The sequence below is a fragment of the Eumetopias jubatus genome, unplaced genomic scaffold, assembly GCF_037043125.1.
Source record: "Eumetopias jubatus isolate StellerSeaLion01/CBP00866 unplaced genomic scaffold, mEumJub1_p1.0 scaffold_11, whole genome shotgun sequence".
Taxonomy (NCBI): Eukaryota; Metazoa; Chordata; class Mammalia; order Carnivora; family Otariidae; genus Eumetopias; species Eumetopias jubatus.
In genome coordinates, this window is record NW_028274817.1 from 102,478,980 (window position 1) to 102,502,044 (window position 23,065).

The 23,065-nt window shown below is 37.6% G+C and overlaps 1 protein-coding gene across 1 annotated transcript in view; it reads right to left on the reverse strand.

The window, feature by feature from the left end:
* The window catches only part of IL1RAPL1 (interleukin 1 receptor accessory protein like 1), a 686,391-nt gene that overhangs the window by 559,839 nt on the left and 103,487 nt on the right, over window positions 1-23,065 (reverse strand). Inside the window, exons 3-4 of the mRNA XM_088028576.1 lie at window positions 21,356-21,542; window positions 10,977-11,130 (exon numbers count right to left, since the gene is read on the reverse strand). Coding sequence (XP_087884702.1) covers window positions 10,977-11,130; window positions 21,356-21,542 — 341 coding nt within the window. The remainder of the gene's footprint in view (window positions 1-10,976; window positions 11,131-21,355; window positions 21,543-23,065) is intronic.

Sequence of the window (23,065 nt, forward strand, 5' to 3'; positions counted from 1 at the left end):
CCACTTCTCAGAGGCAGACCGTCTGAAGTATTGCACTGGTAGGGTTATCGTAATGAAAACATTCTAGTACACTTCAAATCTAGTGCTGTCAAACACAGCAAGAAATTAAAGGCTAGCTCTTGCTGATAAACCATGTTAGGCAACAATATAATACCAAAAAGTAGGTCATAGAATTCAATCAAATCAAAAACATAATAGATCTGGGGTAGGGAGTACTAGTGGCCAAGCGCTCTTCTTAATATGTATGCTCTCACACAGCAACGAAATTGGCATCATTCTTTTAGATTTTTTAAAATACCACTCATCATTTTAGGCATAGCTACTTTATAACCTGTATCTATGGATTCTAGTACTTGACGTTCTTAGGGGTATAAGATAGGTTTGTTTTTTGGTTTTGGTTTTCTTTTTGTTTGTAACACCATCTTGATCCAGGCTCATTTGAGGCCCTGGCTGGAGGCCAGTCAGTGGGCAAGGAAAATATGGATTATTTTCAAGTGCAATTTATAAAATCTAGAAGAATACCTTGTACACAGAAAGCACTTGAAAAGTTTTAAAGGGTGAGCAAACTGAGGCTATGTGGATTAAGTGAGTGGTTGTAAATAAGAACTTAGATCCTGGCACATAGTAAATAGTATTAACTATTCTCATTACTAATGCTTATTATTGCTGACATTGATGGAAGTCATCCAAAGGAATAATGTCTTCTTTTCCCGATGGCCAGAAATGGCACATCCCAACCTTGCTACTGATATATTCTGAAATATTCTATGACATTTTCTACTTAAGAGTAGAACATAATGCTTTTTATTCAGTTATCATGTCTTGACATTAAACATTTGCTTGATTAGTACAGTTTGGCAGTTCATTCAATACAGTGAGAGATTAAACAATAAATTAAGGTAATTAGTGTCAGGAGAGTTATCATTAGAAAAATTCATAAGAGAGGTCTTTTGCTCTAGGGACTGAATTCCACATCAAGATTGGACAGCCAAAATGATTAAACTCAGTTTCACTATATTGATCAGCTTTAATCTCTTTCAATTCAAAAGTTTGAATTAATTGAAATGATTTTTGAGTTGCAAAATATGACACGTTTACGCATAAAAACAGCTAAGGCTATCTGTAACATGCTCCATTTAATCAAAAGTAATATATGTGATGGTTGTTGTGGGTATTAGTTCTAGCGCATTACTAAACACACAAAGGCAAGCCTGGAATTCTTGTTATCAATTTCATCAATGCTTATTAGGTTACAGTCAGTAAAGAACTTGACTCTGAAAAATGTCAATAAAAATAGTATTTTAAAAGGGAAGATAAAAGATACCATTTTTTAAAGAAAAAAAAATCACTAAACCCACAGGCAAAGCTACAAATGCACCATTTAATTACATCAGTGGCAGAATTAAAGGTCTCATAGTAAAATGTGTTTCAGTTGAACTTAAATGATAAATCTTTCATAGTGATTACCAGAGCTAATATGAAAAATACAATGCCTTGCTATTAATTATCCAGCAGAGTAAATCATAAACTGAAGTTCAGGAAATTAAGTTTTATTCCTAAATTTGTCACCATGATGCTTTTTGATAAAGCCACTTGACCTTTCTTTGCTCAGCTTCCTCATCCATAAAAAGAGGAGGAAGATGTACTTTTTGAGAGCATATTTTCAACCTCTGGTTGATTGGAAAGTAGTTTAAATATATTGCTACATTAACTCTGTTAAAAATGTTACACCAAGTATAAAAATGCTACTAAAACCATTACCTTGTAGCAATCACTTCATTCTTTTTCCTCTTTTCAAGTCAGTTTTCTTTTCTTCACTTCTTCGCTGTTCTTGCTGATTCCTGCATTTTATTGGTAAATTTTTTTTCTTGATGTAACATTTTCACAATCTGTTTTCTTACCATTACTTCATCCTATGATTTAGCCCTAGAAATTAAATGGCTTTTCAAATGGTCCGACTCATTTTAAATTTTTAGCAGTACTGAAGTAAAGAAAATTGTTATACTACCCACCACAGAATTTTAGGAATATCAAACCACATTTTACAATTTTTAAGAAATCATACTGTTTAGAAGTAGTGGACATCTCCTGTTTATATTCTTTATAATCCTTGAACATTTTTCATCTTCTTCTGTCACCTCAACTTTTCTTTGGAGTACTACTCCCCTCCTTCTCTCATTTAATTTAGTTGGGGTAGGCCCATTACCCAAAGCAGCCCAAACAACATCTAGTAACATTAAAAATATACATACTCTGAATAAGCAAATCCACTCCTAGGTAAAAGTCCTACAAAATGCCAACTATTATGCACAATGAAAAATGTGTGTGTGCGTGTGTGTGTGTGTGTGTGTTTATGCTTACAAGATGATTAATGGCAATATTACTTACATTAACAAAAAATGAAAACCCCAAATGTCTATCAATAAATTGTGAGATATTCATATAACAATACTATGCATAAAAGTAATGAATAAATGTCAGATAAATTTATCTGTAACATGGATGACTTTTTAAAAAATTTTAAAGGTTTTGTTTCAATTCCAGTTAGTTAACACAGCATTATACAAGTTTCAGGTGTACAATGTAGTAATTCAACAGTTTCATAGATCACTCTGTGCTCCTCATGACAAGTGCACTCCTTAATTCCTATCACCTATTCAGCCCATTCTCCTCCCAGCTCCTCTCTGGTAATCAGTTTGTTCTCTATAATTAAGAGTCTGGGGCGTTTGGGTGGCACAGTCAGCTCAGGTCATGATCCTGGGGTCCTGGGATTGAGCCCCTTGATGGGCTCCCTGCTCAACTGGGAGTCTGTTTCCTCTCCCTCTCCCCCTCCCCCTGCTCATGCTCTCTCTCAGATCAGTAAATATTTTAAAAAGAATCTGTTTCTTGCTTTGATTCTCTCCCCACCACAATTTTTTCCTTTGTTTTTTTTTTTTTTGCTTGTTTCTTAATTCCACATATGAGGGAAATCATATGGTATTTGTCTTTCTCTAACTTATTTTGCTTAGCATTACACTCTCTAGCTCCATCCATGTCAATGCAAATGGCAGGATTTCATTCTTTCGTTAGAGCTGAATAATACTCCATTGCATATATATACTGCATCTTCTTTATCCATTCCTCAATTGATGGACACTTGGGCTGCTTCCATAACTGGGCTATTGTAAAGAATGCTGCTATAAACATAGGGGTGCATGTACCCCGTTGAAGTAGTGTTCTTGTATTCTTTCGGTAAATAACCCATAGTGGGACTGCACAGGGATGAATGTTTAAAACAAAAGCTGAAGTTGAAAAAGTGAAACACAACAGAATATAAAATGTGTAGGTCCAAATTTATAAGTTTCAAGAACAGGCAAAATTTTAGGTATATTGCTTAGGCATGAACTATGAGCTGGTACATCTTAAAAGACAAGAAAACATATGCCCTAAAAACCACAACGGCAGTAACATAACCGGTGCCATGAAAGAAAGGGCTTATATTTAGAAGGCTATACAGAGGACTTCTGGGCATGCCTATAAGGTTCGGTTTCTTCACCTAGGTGGGTTCATTTGATAGCATGCTAATTAGCTGCATGTTTATATTTTGTGTACTTAGTTACATTTCACTATTAAAGAAAATAAAAAAGAGAAGGAAGATGGGCTGAATTCGGGATTTTTTAGTAGGATAAAAAACTGTACATAAACACAAGTAAATGATACATTTCAAAAAACAGAAATAGAAAAGAGGTGTGTAATAGAATGCTACACAGCTTTATATAGGATCTTTTGCATATTATACTTCAATGATTGAAATCAAAATAGACATATCTCCAAAAAAACAGAGATATTTTCCAATAAAGACCTATCCATTTTGTCCAGAAAAAGAAGCTAATATTATGGAATATGGAATCAAGAATAAAACAAACCTTAGATAGACTGCATGACATGTTAAAAGCTAATAGGAAGCAATCTTAGTAGGAAAATTCAGTCCTTTATTTTTATCTTTAAGCTTCCACATGTAAATAGCTTGGAAGCCATAACTCTCCTTATTACAACAAGAAAAAGCTGGGGAAAAAACTGGAAACCAAAAAACTCTTCTTGAAACTCTGAGACAACTGAAGTTTCAGGGCCAATACCCTCAAAACTGGAAAAACAGGTAAATCAAGAGAATCACAGGGGGGATCTGCTTACTTGGAGCAGCAACTCCTGGAGCCACAAACTCCATAAGCAATCATCAGAACCAAACTCAGATGTGACACAGATAACGGAGTTTTCATACAGGGAATTTAAAATAACTATGTTTAAAAAGCAAAAATAAACTTTTGGGACTTCCTCAAGATAAAAAGCTTCTGCACAGCAAAGGAAACAGTCAACAAAACAAAGAGGCAACCCACAGAATGGGAGAAGATATTTGCAAATGACACTACAGACAAAGCACTGATTTCCAAGATCTATAAAGAACTTCTCAAACTCAACACCCAAGAAACAAATAATCAAGTCAAAAAATGGGCAGAAGACATGAACAGACACTTCTCCAAAGAACACACACAAATGGCTAACAGACCCATGAAAAAATGTTCATCATCTTTGGCCATCAGGGAAATTCAAATCAAAACCACACTGAGATACCACCTTACACCAGTTAGAATGGCAAAAATGGACAAGGCAAGAAACAACACATGTTGGAGAGGTTGTGGAGAAAGGGGAACCCTCTTACACTGCTGGTGGGAATGCAAGTTGTTACAGCCACTTTGGAAAACAGTGTGGAGGTACCTCAAAAAATTAAAAATAGAGCTACCCTATGACTCAGCAATTGCACTCCTGGGTATTTACCCCAAAGTCACAGATGTAGTGAAAAGAAGGGGCACATGCACCCCAGTGGTCATAGCAGCAATGTCCGCTATAGCCAAACTGTGGAAAGAGCCAAGATGCCCTTCAACAGATGAATGGATAAAGAAGATGTGGTCCATATATACAATGGAATATTACTCAGTCATCAGAAAGGAGGAATACCCAACTTTTACATCAACAATAGATGAATGGACAAACCACAGTACGGCCATACAGTGAAAAACTACTGAGTGATAGAAAGAAATGGGCTATCACTGGTGAACCCTGAAGGCATAAATTATGCCAAGGGAAATAAGTCATATAAACAAGGACAAATAATGCCACTTATTTGAGGTACCTAGAATGGTCAGATTCATACTTACAGAAGATACAGTGATGGTTGCCAGGGGCTGGGGGAAGGAAGGAATGGAGACTTACTGTTTAATGGGTAAAGAGTTTCAGTTCGGAAAGATGAAGAAGTTCTAGAGATAGATGGTGGTGATGGTTACACAAAAATGTGAATGCACTTAATTCCACTAAAATGTACACTTAAATATGGTTAAATGGTAAATTTTGACAGCTGTGTTTTTTTTAACCACAAAAACCAAAAAGATCCTCTGAGTCCAACATCTAAAAACCTCAATTTGTTGCCCTCAAAACTCAGAAACTAGGTTTCTAATATGGTCTAATCTTTAACCTTTGTTTTTCTTTTGTTTCCATGGAAATGCCTCTTATTAAATACCTAACTGCTCGCACTAAATAGACCTAACTTTGGGAGTTCACCTGCAACACCACCTCCGGAAAAAAGACACAACTCTTAAACTGAACTACCCTATTCTCAGGACTAAGATTGGCTTGTTAAGGTATGGAGCAACCTCCTAACTCAGCTTCTGGACTGTGAAACTTCTTTGGGAAGTTTCAAAGGTGGGAATGCATGGTACCAGGATATGTCACCACAAAATATGTCTCTTTGTTCTAAGGATTATTTTGAGAAACTGCACACATAAGAGAAGCTGTGAAAACAAAGTAGGAGTTACGTTTTTGTATGGGAAATTTACACTTATAAGGGAAATATCCATTTGTAAGGGTGTCTCTCTGTACCAAGAAGAGAAGGATGACTCTAAATGTCCAGAGACTCCTGTCATTGGAGAAGGAAGGCATGGACTAAGACTTACCCTTGTTAACCATGCTTTTCCTGGTAACCTCCTATGACGGCCCCCCACCCAATCTTTTGTTTTTAACTGAAGATGGTATTTAAGGGGGTGGCGTGGGCCATCTCAAGGAGGTGTTCAGTTTCTCTGGGTATCTTCCATGTATGTATTAGGTAGTCATGGTAATAAATTTCTACTTGTTTTTAAAGTATGCAAATGTGTAAAGACGTCATTTAGGAGGATGGAAGATCTCAGGATGGAATGCAGAATGTGATAAAACAACCAAACTTTATCACAAATGTGTGACACAGCTTCAGTGAAGTGGTTGGGGGGGGGAGGAGCTGACCTAAGTAACTCTGCAAATGAATAGAGTCTGTAAGACTAAAGGCAAAATAAATTGTACATAAGCATTATGCTCTATTTGATAAAGTTGCTTCTCACAGGAGTACAGGCCAATAATTCTGATCTCATTATACATCCGTACCGGAAGTGAACAATTAAGTAAATGAATGAAAGATGGTGGGAAGCAGGTTTCTCACTATTAGGGAGGTTATATAGGTAAGCAAGGGGAAGAGGCTAGAATGATCCTTATGGTAATGGAGTAGAGTCAGAGATATCTCCAGTATGAATTCATGTTTAGTTTAATATAGATACAGATGGGTACATATAGTAGCATTTATAGATGTGTAAATACCTGGAGTAGTACACACATATGTCCTTGCTGTGTCAACTGAGAGGTCTTAGAAGCAACTATACTCCAGTAGCAATGAGTACCTCTGATGCCCAGATCTTAGTTTCTAGCATCATTCTCTAATAAAAGCAACAAGGGCTCTTTGGAAGAAATAGCTGATTCTATGACTTGAGCAGGAAATACACAAGATAGTCCTGGAACACCTTATAGGGCCCATGAATAAGGAAGTGTGTATAAACACACACACACACACACACACACACACACACACACACACACACACACACACACACAGTAGGGGTATATCAGAGGGACAAAGAAGTCCACTAAAAGAGCTCCTAAGGGCCAAAGCTGCAACAATTTGAGCCACAAAATAAATAACGTGATGTTGGTTTACAAACCAAAGTATAAAATAAATACCCAGGAGTCCATATTAATGTAGGTAAATAAGTGAATAAGTAGATAAATGTGGAGATAGAGAAAAATTCCAAATAATTTATGTAGATACTCAGCCTTCAGAGAGGTGAGGGCATAACTCCTCATTCCTTAAATGTGAACTGCAGATCATGACTTCCTTCCGAAGACCAAAGAGTGGAAAAGAGGGGCAACAACTAACGCTGCAGCAGCAAAAGCTGACAAACGCTCCCGCAGGGGATTAAAGGTCAGCATCAGTGGAGGTAGGTCACCCTGAGAGAATGCTAATATGTGATTTGACCTCTGTGATCTTCCAAAAACATATAACTTAAGTCCAATCAGGAGAAAAATATCCAATAAATCACAGTCGAAGGACATTCTACAAAATACATGGCCAGTACTCCTTGAAATTGTCAAGATCATCAAAAATGAGAGAAGTCAGAGACAGTCACAACCAAAAGGAGCCTAAAGAGACATGACAATTAAATGTAATGCGCTATCCTGGACGCGATCCTGCAACAAAAAAAGGACTATTAGGCATAAAGCTAAGGAAATCCGAATAAAATATGGACTGTAGTTGATAATTTATTGGTAGTGATTCATTAATGGTAATAAATGTGCCATACTAATGTTAGGTGTTAATAACAGGGAAAACTAGTTGTGGGGTATACGGGATCTCTCTCTACTGTCTTTATAAGTTCTGTAAATGTAAAAGTGGTGTCAAATAAAATGCTTATTAAAAAGAAGACATTCCTTTGACTGTAAGTAGCTCACATTCTCGTGGAAGGACAGGAGTGTCAACAGCGACAATGCAATATGGTAGGTGCCGCAAACGGGATTCTAAAAGTGCTACAAAGGCATGAAGAACTACATGCCTCCAAACAAAGGGAACATTTTAGCTGTGCCTTGAAGGAAGAGTAAGAATCAGCCTTGTACAATGTGCAAGGAAAAGCATTCCAAAGGAACACCCCAGGAGTAAGGGCCCAGAGGGAGGATATTTGGAGAACAGTAAAAACTTCTGTGTGGGTGAGGCTTAGAGAAGAGGGTGGAGGCAACAGATGATGCCGAAACATCTTAAATTAAAAAAAATAATGTTGAAAGTATACCAACAGTGATGAGCAGGTTTATTATTTTTTCACTGTGATCTGTTTTCCTTTAATTTATTTGTTTAATTTTTAAAAAAGATTTTATTTCGGAAAGAGAGGAAGGGAGACAGAGAGAGAAAAGAGAGAGGCAGAGGGAGAGGGACAAGCAGACTCCCCGCCTAGCAGGGATCCCAGGACTCTAGGATCATGACCTGAGCCGGAAGTCAGACACTTAAGCAACCGAGCCACCCAGGCGCACTGTAATCTGCTTTCCTGAACCACTACTTCACTTAAATAGACACACTTTTAATAAGTGAAGGATCTCCCATAAAAGCTCACAATATTGCCTGCACATTTAGCCACTTTATTTATCTAGAAATTTCCTTTTCTCTTCACATATGGAATTCTTGATTTTAAAGAAACACATTCTAACACACCTCAAATGTTTGTCATCAGCTAACGCAGATCCACAAAATGAAATGATATCATACCTTCCATAATATTTACATCAAATACAATATGATCACGATATGCAGAAAATCAAGATACAAAACACTGGTTAATTATCATCCAGAGAACTTCCCACCTTTGCGGATTTAGTAAGATATAATTTGGGTTCTAAGAGTTGTTTAAATTGGCCACAGGCCAAATTTAGAGTCACACTAAGGCAAGGTTACAAAACAAGAGATCTTCCCAATAGACTTATTAATACCTAAAATGTATTCTAATACATATCATTTCAAATTATTAGTCATGGATCTCTCCCATTCACCCAAAATTTCATATATATACGAAACTTGGCTTTATAACTTATATGCCCAAATCAATGTCACAGGTAAGGCCGCTTAAATTAGAGGTATTCAGGATAATCAGTTGAATGAAAACTTTCACCTACTTCCTCTTAGATAATAAAGAATAATTATTCCTTCTTTTCAAGTAAAGAAAAGGAGATATTTTTGGAGAAATGAAGTTAGGAAAATATAGTTGCCCTGGGTAGCATTTAAAAGAAAATAATTCTATTATTGGTTATACAAAATAACCTCATTTAAGTCATTTTACCATTTGGGACCCAGTTTCTAGTCTCTGTGAGATTTTTTGCATCACCTCTTACTAGATAGTGGTTTAGTATTCTAATGTTTCTAGAAAGGGAAGAAATGTGCTTAGCAAGGATTAGCTCTATACTCCAAAGAATAAAGACTAGGAGTATATTCTATATTCTTTATGGAATAGATTTTTTTAGTATATTTTTAAATTCCTTTGTCTCTAAACCTACTCTTGGAAAATCTACTTCAATATAGATTGAAAGCAAAAAATAAATAAATAATAAAACCTCAATACTTATTGTAAAGAAGACCCAAGTATAAACAATTATATTTTTCACTGTCCCATGAAAAAGACAGGGAGGTAAAGTGATAAAGTTTTAAATGTAATTTTCTACACAGAGACCTATCAAACACAGCAAATCTGAAAACCAAACTACTTATAAATCACACACATGCATACCATATGTACATAATGCAAGACTGAATGCGTGTTTACTAATTAAATATATGATATATTGCAAGTGGCAATTATTTACTGGGTCTAATATTTATCAAAGGCATTACCAAAGAGTACCTTATTTATTTAACCAAATTTTCTTTAGATCAGAATAATTACTATTCATCAAATGGATTTCTTGAAATTGAATTGTAGTTTTTAAATCTAAATATATCATAATTTCAAAGTTTGAAAGAAAAGACAATTATTATAAGATGAAGGTGACTACCACAAAACACTTCTCATATACAGGAAAACTATATTAAGTAAATCAGTGAACAAATGAAAATCTCTTTAAAGTATATGATATCCTTTTCAACTTATTTGTATATATTTCATAAATATGATTGTGCAAAAAGTCACCAAGAAGAATCTCAGTAAGATGAGAACAATGTCGCTAACTCCCTAATACTGCCCTTGTTTCTCCCCCACCTTTTTCCCCTCTTAGAACACTTTTAGAGATGCAAACTATAAAGTAAAAAAAGGTATGAAAACAATATGTTACATGACATAAAATGACCAAAATGTACACTTGGATATAATTCTGTATTATACAAACTGATCTCATTCAGCTTACGATACCTCATTAGATCCTTCCAAAACTCCTATGAACTATACAAGGCAAATTTTATCATTGCCATTTTATACATGAAGAAACTGATATTGTGAAGGTTGTGGTGATTCCAATAAGGTCATGTGACTAGTGAGCTGTAGATTCATGATTATAGAAAGAGTTCTGAATCTTGTTCTCATGCCCTTCTACCTTAGCAACCAGAGACAGGAATGACACCATTCACTGCATCTCATGCAATTATTCAATTATTGCCCCTGCAATTATGTTATTATCAAGTTCATGAGAAAATATATATCAGATTTATAGAGTGAAAAATCAATAAAATAGTAATTTTTCTAATTTGGAGCAAGACCGGAAGACAGAGGTAGATTTCAAATATTCTATTTCAACACCTTAGAAAATGTTTCCAAAAATGATACCATTACAAAATATAAGCATAATTTTCTGAAAATGTAAACTATTTCAAGTACTTTCCAAAAGCTAACATTTTTATAATTCCCTAAGCATATTTTCTCTGACCTTTCAAATGCATTTCAGCACAAGATGATTTAAAAGCAAGGAAGAATAAATTTAACCTTATAGGAATCCACTCAGCATTTAGTTAAGTACTTATTTCACTGCATAGATTTGAAAAACTCAATATGCAGCACAAAAAGTAAACCTAAAATGGTAGTTTCGTTACTTGCAAATGAAATATTGAAGGCTATGATTACCTGTAACAGTTAATTCAGTAGTTCTTCTCACAACAAAGCCTCCATATTTTAATTCACAGGTGTAATTTCCAATGTCATCTTCTCTGACTTCTCTTATAAGCAGTGTATCTCTTTTGAATACAATACTTGGCCTCCATGTTTTTGTCCTACATTCCTGCACGAAAAACACAGAATTTCTGTAGTAAGCATAATAAATGAGAAACAGAGAAAAATATTTTAAATAACTAACCCAAAAGCTTCTAAAGTTATCTTTTAAAGGGCTAAAGAGTTTGGGATTAATTCTAAAAATTTTCATACCTTCTCCACATCTCCTGGAAATCAGGTACCTCAATTTGAAAAGAGTTTTTTGTAGCAAGAGTCACTTTTTTTTTCTCTTAGAGAGAGAGAGAGCGAGTGAGCGCGGGCAGGTGCATGTGTGGGGGAGGGGCAAAGGGAGGTGGGAGAGAGAATCCTAAGGAGGCTTTACATGAGGCTCTGCACTGGGCTCAATTTCAGGACTGAGAGATCATGACCCGAGCCAAAATCAAGAGTCAGATGCTTGACTGACTAAGCCACCCAGGCACCCCTAACAAAAGTCAGTTTATTAACTTCTAAGATTAGTATCTCTAAATCAGATATATATTGATTTAGAAGATATAAAGAAGGGACACTTGTTAAGATTACTCCTAACATCATTATTAGAAGCAAATACTCCACATTTGATGACTGTGAAATTAACCATCTTGATACTTGATACCGATAGCATAAAATATGATATATTATTTTAGTGTAAAGTAGAAAATTAATTCTGTAGCAGAAAATGCTTCTATTTCAATATTTTAAATCTTTTAATACTACATTTAGAAAAAATTCTATCTCTTTATAGCATGTACATTCTACAGTTTGTGAAAGAAATGGCCAACATTTTTTTAAAAATTTTATTTATTTATTCATGAGAGACAGAGAGAGAGAGAGAGAGAGAGAAAGAAAGAAGCAGAGGGAGAAGCAGGCTCCCAAGGAGCAGGGAGCCCGATGCGAGACTCGATCCCAAGACCCTGGGATCATGACCTGAGCCAAAGGCAGACGTGTAACCATCTGAGCCACCCAGGTGCCCTGGCCAACATTTATATACAAAGTCTTCACAGGACCAGAAATACCTATTTTCATTGTTGATGGGTCTATCAAATTATGGGTCTATCAAACTATGGCCTCTAAATTAAGCTTTGGATTATAATGATGTTGGCTCATTGGTTCTGGCTTTCTGCCAAAACAGAGGTCTATTTCCTTTAGCCAGGTCTGAAATCAATGCCATGAGAACAAAATAGTTTTAAGGCCTTTGACACTGTTCAGAGGTAGTATTATTTCTAAAAATATTTTTTGGCAAATCAAATTTTTCCGGACTATTATTTTGATTATGTGGTTCAATGCCTTCATGTACATGGGAGACAGGTATCCAGTTATTTCAGACCAAAAAATACATCTCATATCCTCATATTAGTTGCATAAACTGTCATAATTGCAAAAGTAATATACTGAACACTGAATATATACCGTCTTGACTATGGAAAAATAATTTGGATTGTTGCAAGACTTTCAAGTTCCATACATACTGCATCTACTCCCATCACTCTACTAGAGATAGTCTTTTCTTTTTTTTAATTTTATTATATTATGTTAATCACCATACATTACATCATTAGTTTTTGATGTAGTGTTCCATGATTCATTGTTTGCATATAACACTCAGTACTCCATTCAATACGTGCCCTTTTTAATACCCATCACCAGGCTAACCCATCCCCCCACCCCCACCCCTCTAGAACCCTCAGTTTGTTTCTCAGAGTCCACAGTCTCTCATGGTTCGTCTCACCCTCTGATTTCCCCCCTTCAATTTTCCCTTCCTACTATCTTTTTTTTTTAACATATATTATTTGTTTCAGAGGTAAAGAACTGTGACTCAACAGTCTTACAAAATTCACAGCGCTCACTATAGCACGTAACCTCCCCAATGTCTATCACCCAGCCTCCCCATCTCTCCCAACCCCCACCACTCCAGCAACCCTGGTTTGTTCCTGAGATTAAGAATTCCTCATATCAGTGAGGTCATATGATACATGTCTTTCTCTGATTGACTTATTTCGCTCAGCATAATACACTCCAGTTCCGCCCACATCGTTGCAAATGGCAAGATCTCATTCCTTTTGATGGCTGCATAATATTCCATTGTGTGTGTGTGTGTGTGTGTGTGTGTGTGTGTGTGTGTGTGTGTGTGTGTGTGTGTATATACCACATCTTCTTTATCCATTCATCTGTCAATGGACATCTTGGCTCTTTCCATAGTTTGGCTATTGTGGACATTGCTGCTATAAACATTGGGGTGCACACACGCCTTCGGATTCCTACATTTGTATCTTTGGGGTAAATACCCAGTAGTGCCGTTGCTGGGTCGTAGGGTCGCTCTATTTTCAACTTTTTGAGGAACCTCCATACTGTTTTCCAGAGTGGCTGCACCAGCTTGCATTCCCACCAACAGTGTAAGAGGGTTCCCCTTTCTCCGCATCCCCACCAACATCTGTCGTTTCCTGACTTGTTAATTGTAGCCATTCTGACTGGTGTGAGGTGGTATCTCATTGAGGTTTTGATTTGGATTTCCCTGATGCCGAGCGATGTTGAGCACTTGTTCATGTCTCTGTTGGCCATTTGGATGTCTTCTTTGGAAAAATGTCTGTTCATGTCTTCTGCCCATTTCTTGATTGGATTATTTGTTCTTTGGGTGTTGAGTTTGAGAAGTTCTTTATAGATTTTGAATACTAGCCCTATATCTGATGTGTCATTTGCAAATATCTTCTCCCATTCTGTCGGTTGTCTTTTCGTTTGGTTGACTGTTTCTTTTGCTGTGCAAAAGCTTTTTATCTTGATGAAGTCCCAATAGTTCATTTTTGCCCTTGCTTCCCTTCCCTTTGGCGATGTTTCTAGGAAGAAGTTGCTGCGGCTGAGGTCCAAGAGGTAGCTGCCTGTGTTCTCCTTTAGGATTTTGATGGACTCCTGTCTCACATTTAGGTCTTTCATCCATTTGGAGTCTATTTTTGTGTGTGGTGTAAGGAAATGGTCCAGTTTCATTCTTCTGCATGTGGCTGTGCAATTTTCCCAACACCATTTGTTGAAGAGACTGTCTTTTTTCCACTGGACATTCTTTCCTGCTTTGTTGAAGATTAGTTGACCATAGAGTTGAGGGTCCATTTCTGGGCTCTCTATTCTGTTCCATTGATCTATGTGTCTGTTTTTGTGCCAGTACCATATTGTCTTGATGATTACAGCTCTGTAATAGAGCTTGAAGTCCGGAATTGTGATGTCACCAGCTTTGCTTTTCTTTTTCAACTTTCCTCTGGCTATTCAGGGCCTTTTCTGGTTCCAAACAAATTTTCAGATTATTTGTTCCATTTCTTTGAAAAAAGTTGATGATATTTTGATAGGGATTGCATTAAATGTGTAGATTGCTCTAGGTAGCATTGACATCTTCACAATATTTGTTCTTCCAATCCATGAGCATGTAATGTTTTTCCATTTCTTTGTGTGTTCCTCAATATCTTTCATGAGTATTTTATAGTTTTCTGAGTACAGATTCTTTGCCTCTTTGGTTAGATTTATTCCTAGGTATCTTATCGTTTGGGGTGCAATTGTAAATGGGATCGACTCCTTAATTTCTCTTTCTTCTGTCTTGTTGTTGGGTTATAGGAATGTCACTGATTTCTGTGCATTGATTTATATCCTGCCACTTGACTGAATTCCTGTATGAGTTCTAGCAGTTTTGGGGTGCAGTCTTTTGTGTTTTCCACATAAAGCATCATATCATCTACAAAGAATGAGAGTTTGACTTCTTCTTTGCCGATTCGGATGCTTTTTATTTCTTTTTGTTGTCTGATTGCTGTGGCTAGGACTATGTTGACTACCTGTGGTGATAATGGGCATCCTTGCCGTGTTCCTGACTTTAGGGGGAAAGCTCTGTTTTTCCCCATTGAGAATGATATTCGCTGTGGGTTTTTCATAGATGGTGTTTATGATACTGAGGTATGTACCCTCTATCCCTACATTCTGAAGCATTTTGACCAAGAAACGATGCTGTACTTTGTCAAATCCTTTTTCTGCATCTATTGAGAGGATCATATGGTTCTTGTTCTTTCTTTTATTAATGTATTGTATCACACTGATTGATTTGCAGATGTTGAACCAAACTTGCAGCCCAGGTATAAATCCCACTTGGTCGTGGTGCGTAATCCTTTTAATGTACTGTCGGATCCTATTGGCTAGTATTTTGGTGAGAATTTTTGCATCCATGTTATTCAAGGATATTGGTCTCTAGTTCTCCTTTTTGATGGGGTCTTGGTCTGGTTTTGGGATCGAGGTAATGCTGTCCTCATAAAATGATTTTGGAAGTTTTCCTTTCATTTCTATTTTTTGGAACAGTTTCAGAAGAATAGTATTAATTCTTTAAACGTTTGGTAGAATTCCCCTGGGAAGCCATCTGGCCCTAACCTCTTGTTTGTTGGGAGATTTTCGGTGACTGCTTCAATTTCCTTAGTGGTTATGGGTCTGTTCAGGTTTTCTATTTCTTCCTGGTTCAGTTTTGGTAGTTTATACATCTCTAGGAATGCACCCATTTCTTCCAGATTATCTAATTTGCTGGCATAGAGTTGCTCATAATATGTTCTTATCATTGTTTGTATTTCTTTGGTGTTGGTTGTGATCTCTCCTCTTTCATTCATGATTTTGTGGATTTGGGTCATTTCTCTTTTCTTTTTGATCAGTCTGGCCAGGGGTTTATCAATCTTGTTAATTCTTTCAAAGAACCAGCTCCTAGTTTCGTTGATCTGTTCTACTGTTCTTTTGGTTTCTAGTTCATTGATTTCTGCTCTGATCTTTACTATTTCTCTTCTCCTGCTGGGTTTAGGCTTTATTTACTGTTCTTTCTCCAGCTCCTTTAGGTGTAGGGTTAGGTTGTTTATTTGAGACCTTTCTTGCTTCTTGAGAAAGGCTTGTATTGCTATATACTTTCCTTTCAGACCACCTTTGCTGTATCCGAACGATTTTGAACAGTTGTGTTTTCATTTTCATTTGTTTCCATTGATTTTTTAAAGTCTTCTTTAATTTCCTGGTTGACCCATTCATTCTTTAGTAGGATGTTCTTTAGCCTCCATGTATTTAAGTTCTTGCCGACTTTCCTCTTGTGTTTGAGTTCTAGTTTCAAAGCATTGTGGTCTGAAAATATGCAGGGAATGATCCCAATCTTTTGGTACCAGTTGAGACCTGATTTGTGACCTAGGATGTGATCTATTCTGGAGAATGTTCCATGGGCACTAGAGAAGAATGTGTATTCTGTTGCTTTGGGATGGAATGTTCTAAATATATCTGTGAAGTACATTTGGTCCAGTGTGTCATTTAAAGTCTTTATTTCCTTGTTGATCTTTTGCTTAGATGATATCTCCATTTCAGTGAGGGGGGTGTTCAAGTTCCCTACTATTGTACTGTTGTCAACGTGTTTCTTTGCTTTTGTTATTAATTGGCTTATATAATTGGCTGTTCCCATGTTAGGGGCATAGATATTTACAATTGTTAGATCTTCTTGTTGGATAGACCCTTTAAGTATGATATAATGTCCTTCCTCATCTCTTATTATAGTCTTTGGTTTAAAATCTAATTTGTCTGATATAAGGATTGGCACCCCAGCTTTCTTTCAGTGTCCATTAGCATGGTAAATGGTTTTCTACCCCCTCACTTTCAACCTGGAGGTGTCTTTAAGTCTAAAATGAGTCTCTTGCAGGCAGCATATCGATGGGTCTTGTTTTTTTATCCAATCTGATAGCCTGTGTCTTTTGATTGGGCCATTTAGCCCATTTACATTCAGGGTAACTATTGAAAGATATGAATTTAGTGCCACTGTATTACATGTAAGGTGACTGTGACTGTATATTGTCTCTGTTCCTTTCTGGTCTATGTTACTTTTAGGCTCTCTCTTTGCTTAGAGGACCCCTTTCAATATTTCTTGGAGGGCTGGTTTTGTGTTTGGAAATTCCTTATTTTTTTTTTGTCCTGGAAACTTTTTATCTCTCCTTCTATTTTCAATGACAGCCTAGCTGGATATAGTATTCTTGGCTGCATATTTTTCTCGTTTAGTGCTCTGAATATATCATGCCAGTCCTTTCTGGTCTGCCACATCTCTGTGGATAGGTCTGTTGCCAGTCTTATGTTTCCACCATTGGAGGTTACATATCTCTTCTCCCGAGCTGCTTTCAGAATTTTCTCTTTGTCTCTGAGACTCGTAAGTTTTACTATTAGATGTCAGGGTGTTGTCCTATTTTTATTGATTTTGAGGGCGATTTTCTGTGCCTCCTGGATTTTGATGCCTGTTTCCTTCCCCAAATTAGGGAAGTTCTCTGCTATAATTTGCTCCAATATACCTTCCGCCCCTCTCTTTCTTCTTCTTCTGGGATCCCAATTATTCTAATATTGTTTCATCTTATGGTATCACTTTTCTCTCGAATTCTGCCCTCGTGATCCAGTAGTTGTTTATCTCTCTTTTTCTCAGCTTCTTTATTTTTCATCATTTGGTCTTCTATATCACTAATTCTCTCTTCTGCCTCATTTATCCTAGCAATTAGAGCCTCCATTTTTTATTGTACCTCATTAATAGCCTTTTTGATTTTCACTTAGTTAGATTTTAGTTCTTTTATTTCTCCAGAATGGGTTTCTCTAATATCTTCCATGTTTTTTTCAAGTCCAGCTAGTATGGTTAAAATCATCATTCTGAACTCTAGTTCTGACATCTTACTAATGTCCATATTGATTAGGTCCCTGTCAGTCAGTACTGCCACTTTTCTTTTCTTGAGGTGATTTTTTTCCGTCTTGTCATTTGGTCCAGAGGAGAATAGATGAATGAGAGAACAAAATGGTAACAGGGTAAGAACGACCCCAGAAAAATATACACTAAACAAATCAGAAGAGACCCGAAACCAGGGGAAAAGAAAGCGAAAGAAAAAAGAAAAAAAAAAAGGAAAATAAAAAGGTAAAAAAAAGAATACGATTAAATATGATCAGGTTGGTGAATAGATCAGTGCCACACACTAGAGTTTGGGCATATTTTAGTTTGTTAGAAGAAAGTGCCTCCCAAAATTTTAAAGAAAGAAAAGCTTATATATGTATAAAAATAAGGGTAAATATCATGAAGGGATGGAATATGACTTTAAAGATGAAAATTATAAAAGATTTTAAACATAACAATAAAAAAAAAAGTTGGTTGGGCGACTGCCTTCGGCTCGGGTCATGATCCCGGGGTCCTGGCATCGAATCCCACATTGGGCTCCCCCTTCTCTGTGGGGATCCTGCTTCTCCCTCTGCCTCTGCCTGCCACTCCCCCTGCTTGTGCTCACTCTGTCTCTCTCTCTGTATGTCAAATAAATGAATAAAATCTTTAAAAAAATTTTAAAAAAGAAAACTATAAAAGATTTTATATACGGAATTGATGATAAGAAGTTGGTTGAAAAAAGAAAGAAGAGAAATTAAAAAAAAAAAAGGGAGAGAATGTGATCAGGCAGGAGACAAGAACAAAGCCATACACTAGAGATTTAGGGTATATTTTGGTCTGTTAGAAGAAACTGTATCCCAAAATTTTAAAGAGAGAACAACTTGTATATATATACCAAAAATAAAGTTAACTACTCTGGAGGGATAGAAAATGACTCTAAAAATGAAAAAAAGATTTTTAAAAAGGGATGGATAGGAGCACCTGGGTAGCTCAGTCATTAGAGCGTCTGCCTTTGGCTCAGCTCATGAGCCCACACTGGGCTCCCTGCTCAGCAGGAAGCCTGCTTCTCCCTCTTCTACTCCCCCTGCTTGTGTTCCCTGTGTTTCTCTCTGCCAAATAAATAAATAAAATCTTAAAAAAAGAAAAAGGATTGATAAGATGTTGGTTGAAAAAAGGAAAAAGAAAAATTAAAAAAAAAAGAAAAAGAAAATTAAAAAAATTAACTTTGAAAGACTAAAGAATCGGGGGAAAAAGCCATGGATTCTATGTGCAGTATTCCCCTAGCTCTGGAGTTCTGCCCTCCTCATTGATCGGTAAACTTGGTCTTGGCTGGCTGTTGTTGCTGATCTTCTGGGGGAGGGGCCTGTTGCCGTGGTTCCCAAATGTCTTTGCCGGAGGCGGAATTGCCCCGCCCTTGCCAGTCCGGGCTAAGTAATCTGCTCAGGTTTGCTCTCGGGAGCTTTTGTTCCCTGCAGGCTTTCCGTACAGCTTTGGAGGATGAGAGTGAAAATGGCGGCCTCCCAATCTCCGCCCTGGAGGAGCCGAGAACTTGGGGCCCTGCTCCTCAGTGCGCCCCCAGAGAAAAGCAGTCAATCACTCCCGTCTCCCCAGTCTCCGGCCGCACTCCGTGCTCACCGGCCTGTGACTGAGCGTTTCTATCTCTGGTACCCGACCCCGTGTGGAGTCTCCAAACCCAGCAGATCCCTGTGGTGCGCTCCTGCGCCACTCCTCCCGGGGGAGGAAGGGAAGTCTTCCCGGATCTGCCGCTTGTTGGGTCCCTGCTGGAGGAGCAGTGGCCCGACTGGGCCGCGGATCACAGTTTAAGGCAACCCTGAGCTGAGAGCCTGCGCCTCGGCTCCGTCTCTGCAGCCGGCTTCCCTGCTCCGATACCTGGGAGCTCTGCTGCACTCAGGCACCCCCGGTCTTTCTGTGACCCCGAGGGTCCTGAGACCACACTGTCCCGGGACGGTTCCACCCCCCGCTTAGCCACTGGAGCAACGTCCCTCAGCGGAGCTGACTTCTAAGAATTCCAATTTTGTGCTCAGTGGCTCTATCACTTGCCGGTAGCGGCTGACAGAGGCCCCCCGCCCCCGCCATCTCTCCTCCCAAATATCGCCTCGGATTCACTTCTCTGCACGTCCTACCTTCCAGAAAGTGGTCCCTTTTCTGTTCAGAGAGTTGTTGCTATTCTTTTCTTCGATCTCCTGTTGAGTTTGTAGGTGTTCCGAATGGTTTGATCCCTATCTAGCTGAATTCCTGGGACCAGACGAAATTTAGGTCTCATACTCCTCCACCATCTAGCTCCTCCCTCCTACTAGTGAAAGTCTTTATAGCTAAAGGTCACAATGATTGGGGTGATGATGGAAACATGACTAAAGAAGCAATGTGAGGCTACCCATTTTAAATATTGAGTGTGTGTGCATGTGTGCATGTGTAGAAGAAGGTGAATGTACACACACTACTATTAGGAAACATCTGTTCTTAGACATCTTTGGGTCAAACTCCCCTAATACCTCTCCATTTGAGGCAATAATCAGGGTTTACTAAGAATCTGCTTGTGGAAAGCAGGCAGATGACTGAGAATCGGGGTGAGAAATACTCACAGAAGTAAAAAAGGGGAAAAAATAAACCTCATCTGTGCAGAAACAGAGCTCAGTGGGGCTAATATTTGAGGGCTATTTGACAGTGTCTAAGATAAGAATTCAATGGAAAAGTAGGAAAATATTTAAAGATTTGTTTCTTGTTTAATTTCTCATAAGTTTTGAACTCATGCCATACTGGTATTGGTGGATCTAGTTACTAAGAGGTCATGCTTCCTACATTCCTATTTCCAGGGAGTTGAACAAAGTAAATTTTATACTAGTACTCTTTAAGTCATGGATATAATACTCCAGAAAAATATTCATATCTCCTATATTGTATTTTCTTGATTACACTCAATAACAAAAAGTTTCTTTGATGGTATAAATAAGCTGAAGGGTACATTCTCATCTTAAAATTTGGAGAAAGTCAATTATGTGATAGGAAGGACAAGGGTTGGATTATTCTCCTTAGGTCTAAAGTTTCTGTTGGTTTTTTAAAAAAAACTTTATCTAGCACTATTTTTATAATATTATGAATTTTCAGGTTTTTAAAAATATATATGCTTTTATATAAAAAGGGTTGGAATATACACAAAGATACTTCCATTAAACAGAACATTTCAATAAAGCTATTGTAACATTTTTTTCATAGAAGTAAATCAATCCTTTCCTCATCTGGAAACATTAGGATTATTTATATGAAGAGCTCTGAAATGAATACTTAATGTATTTTAGTTCCTGGAATTATCAACACAGATTATAATGCACTTGAACGAACTGTATAAACTAGCTATGAACATAAATGCAACAGCTTATTGCAATGGATCACCAATACAAATACTGACTAGCATTTATCAAAGCTATTGGTTTGAAAACTTATACTAACCAGCACAACCTGCTGTAGTATTTTAGGAGGGCAGAGCTGAAGTTCATCATACCCATATAACTTTTTTATCCAAATTGTCCAAGAGTAAGATTTACATTAGTCTATTTATAAGGAACAAAATCACAGTACATACCTTATACCATAGGATTTCAGGTTCCCTGGTTGGTAGTAAAAAATCTTCAATGTCACGGCATGAAATTTCCTTGCTTTTGCTAAGTTCAGCTTTGTCAAAGTATTTCATTTTGGAATTGTAGCAGAGTCCAGTGTCATTTTCACCCACTGTCAGCGAGATGGATACTTTCATACAGTAAGTGGAATTTCTGTAATGAAGCAGAATAAATAGGTGGTCTGCTGTGAACAAAAAGTGAATGCTGCCAGGCAGTATGTTTGCTTCACTACAACAGACAGACACAGAGACACAGAGGGAGAGAAAGACAGAGAGAGAGAGACGAGGAGGAGAGGGAGGGAGTAAAGCAAAAAACTCCACTGACTAATTGATGTTATGGTATCACGGCTTGGTCCACAGGGCTCTCTCTTGTCACTCAGCTAAATGATGCTTAGTTCTGTGAAACCGTTTGTATATTTTCTATTTGCTAGAAAAAAGTTTCGTGTTATATACAAGTGTGGTTTGAAAATATACTCAGTTGGGATTTCTATATGTAGAAAAGTAGAAAAAATATAGGAAGATTTAGGTCAGGCAGGAATTCAACCTAGGGTTTATGCTAAACTTGGCAAAGCTCAACAGAGAAGTAGAAAAAGTAAATGATCTATTAAGCATAATGGAAGCAGAAGAATAAGGCTGCTCAATTCTTATAGTACTGGTTGTCTTGATAAGTGGAGAGGTTATCAATGAATATGGGAAGAAAACAGTCTTGGTTAAAAATATGGCAAGCTCACTATCTTCACAGACTGAAACTCATTTGGATTGGGACCTGGAGTCCAGGTTGTCAGACGAGAGAAATATTCTGATGTGTTATGTAAGGACAACCCCACCCTGATAGATTCTACAGAATCAGTTCATTAAATCAGCGTTTCACTTTACAACTTGTTGGTTCCTAAATCAGGTTTATAACTTGAAATACATGAGAATAGAAATCACGTTCAGAGATCTCTTTGAAAGAGTTGGACCAAAGGAAGTTTTCTTGTAAACTGCACTATTTCTGTTTGCTATTTATGTCTCTGGACAGTCAGTGAACACTACTATGGGTCAGGCATGGTGACGTAGGCAGTGAGAATAAAGAGAAGCATACAACATCAAATTCAAGGTTTTGTACAGAATGTCTTACTTGGTAAGTGCCCAATGCCTCATTTGTATACTTGGCCATCAAAGTCCTGGATTTGAGTTTTACTGCTTACTATTTCTGTAACTTTAGGCAACTCGTTTAATCCCTTGGAACCTTAGGTGGGAGTAGGACAACATGTATGTGCATATTAAACGTGATACTGAATTAAAATCTGTTTGGCCCGTCACTGGTGCTCAGTAATGTTGGCTCTTCTCCCGCCACACTGGTGTACAAGGGATCAGAGCCCCCAAGGCCTCCTCCTTATTCAGCCAAGACGCTTGACATTTAAGCAGCTTCTTGATTTAAATTCTTGCTTTCGTTAAAAAAGTGCCTATATAACATGACAAGAATTGCCAGAAAATAGTTTGGTTATGGTATAATAAAAAATATAATTGGTCTTGGTTCCTGGCACAGATTTCCTGAAACTCTTAGAACTCCCTGAAGTAGGGGCGCCTGGGTGGCTCAGTCAGTTAAGCGGCCGCCTTCGGCTCGGGTCATGATCCCAGGGTCCTGGGATCAAGCCCCATGTCGGGCTCCCTGCTCAGCAGGGAGTCTGCTTC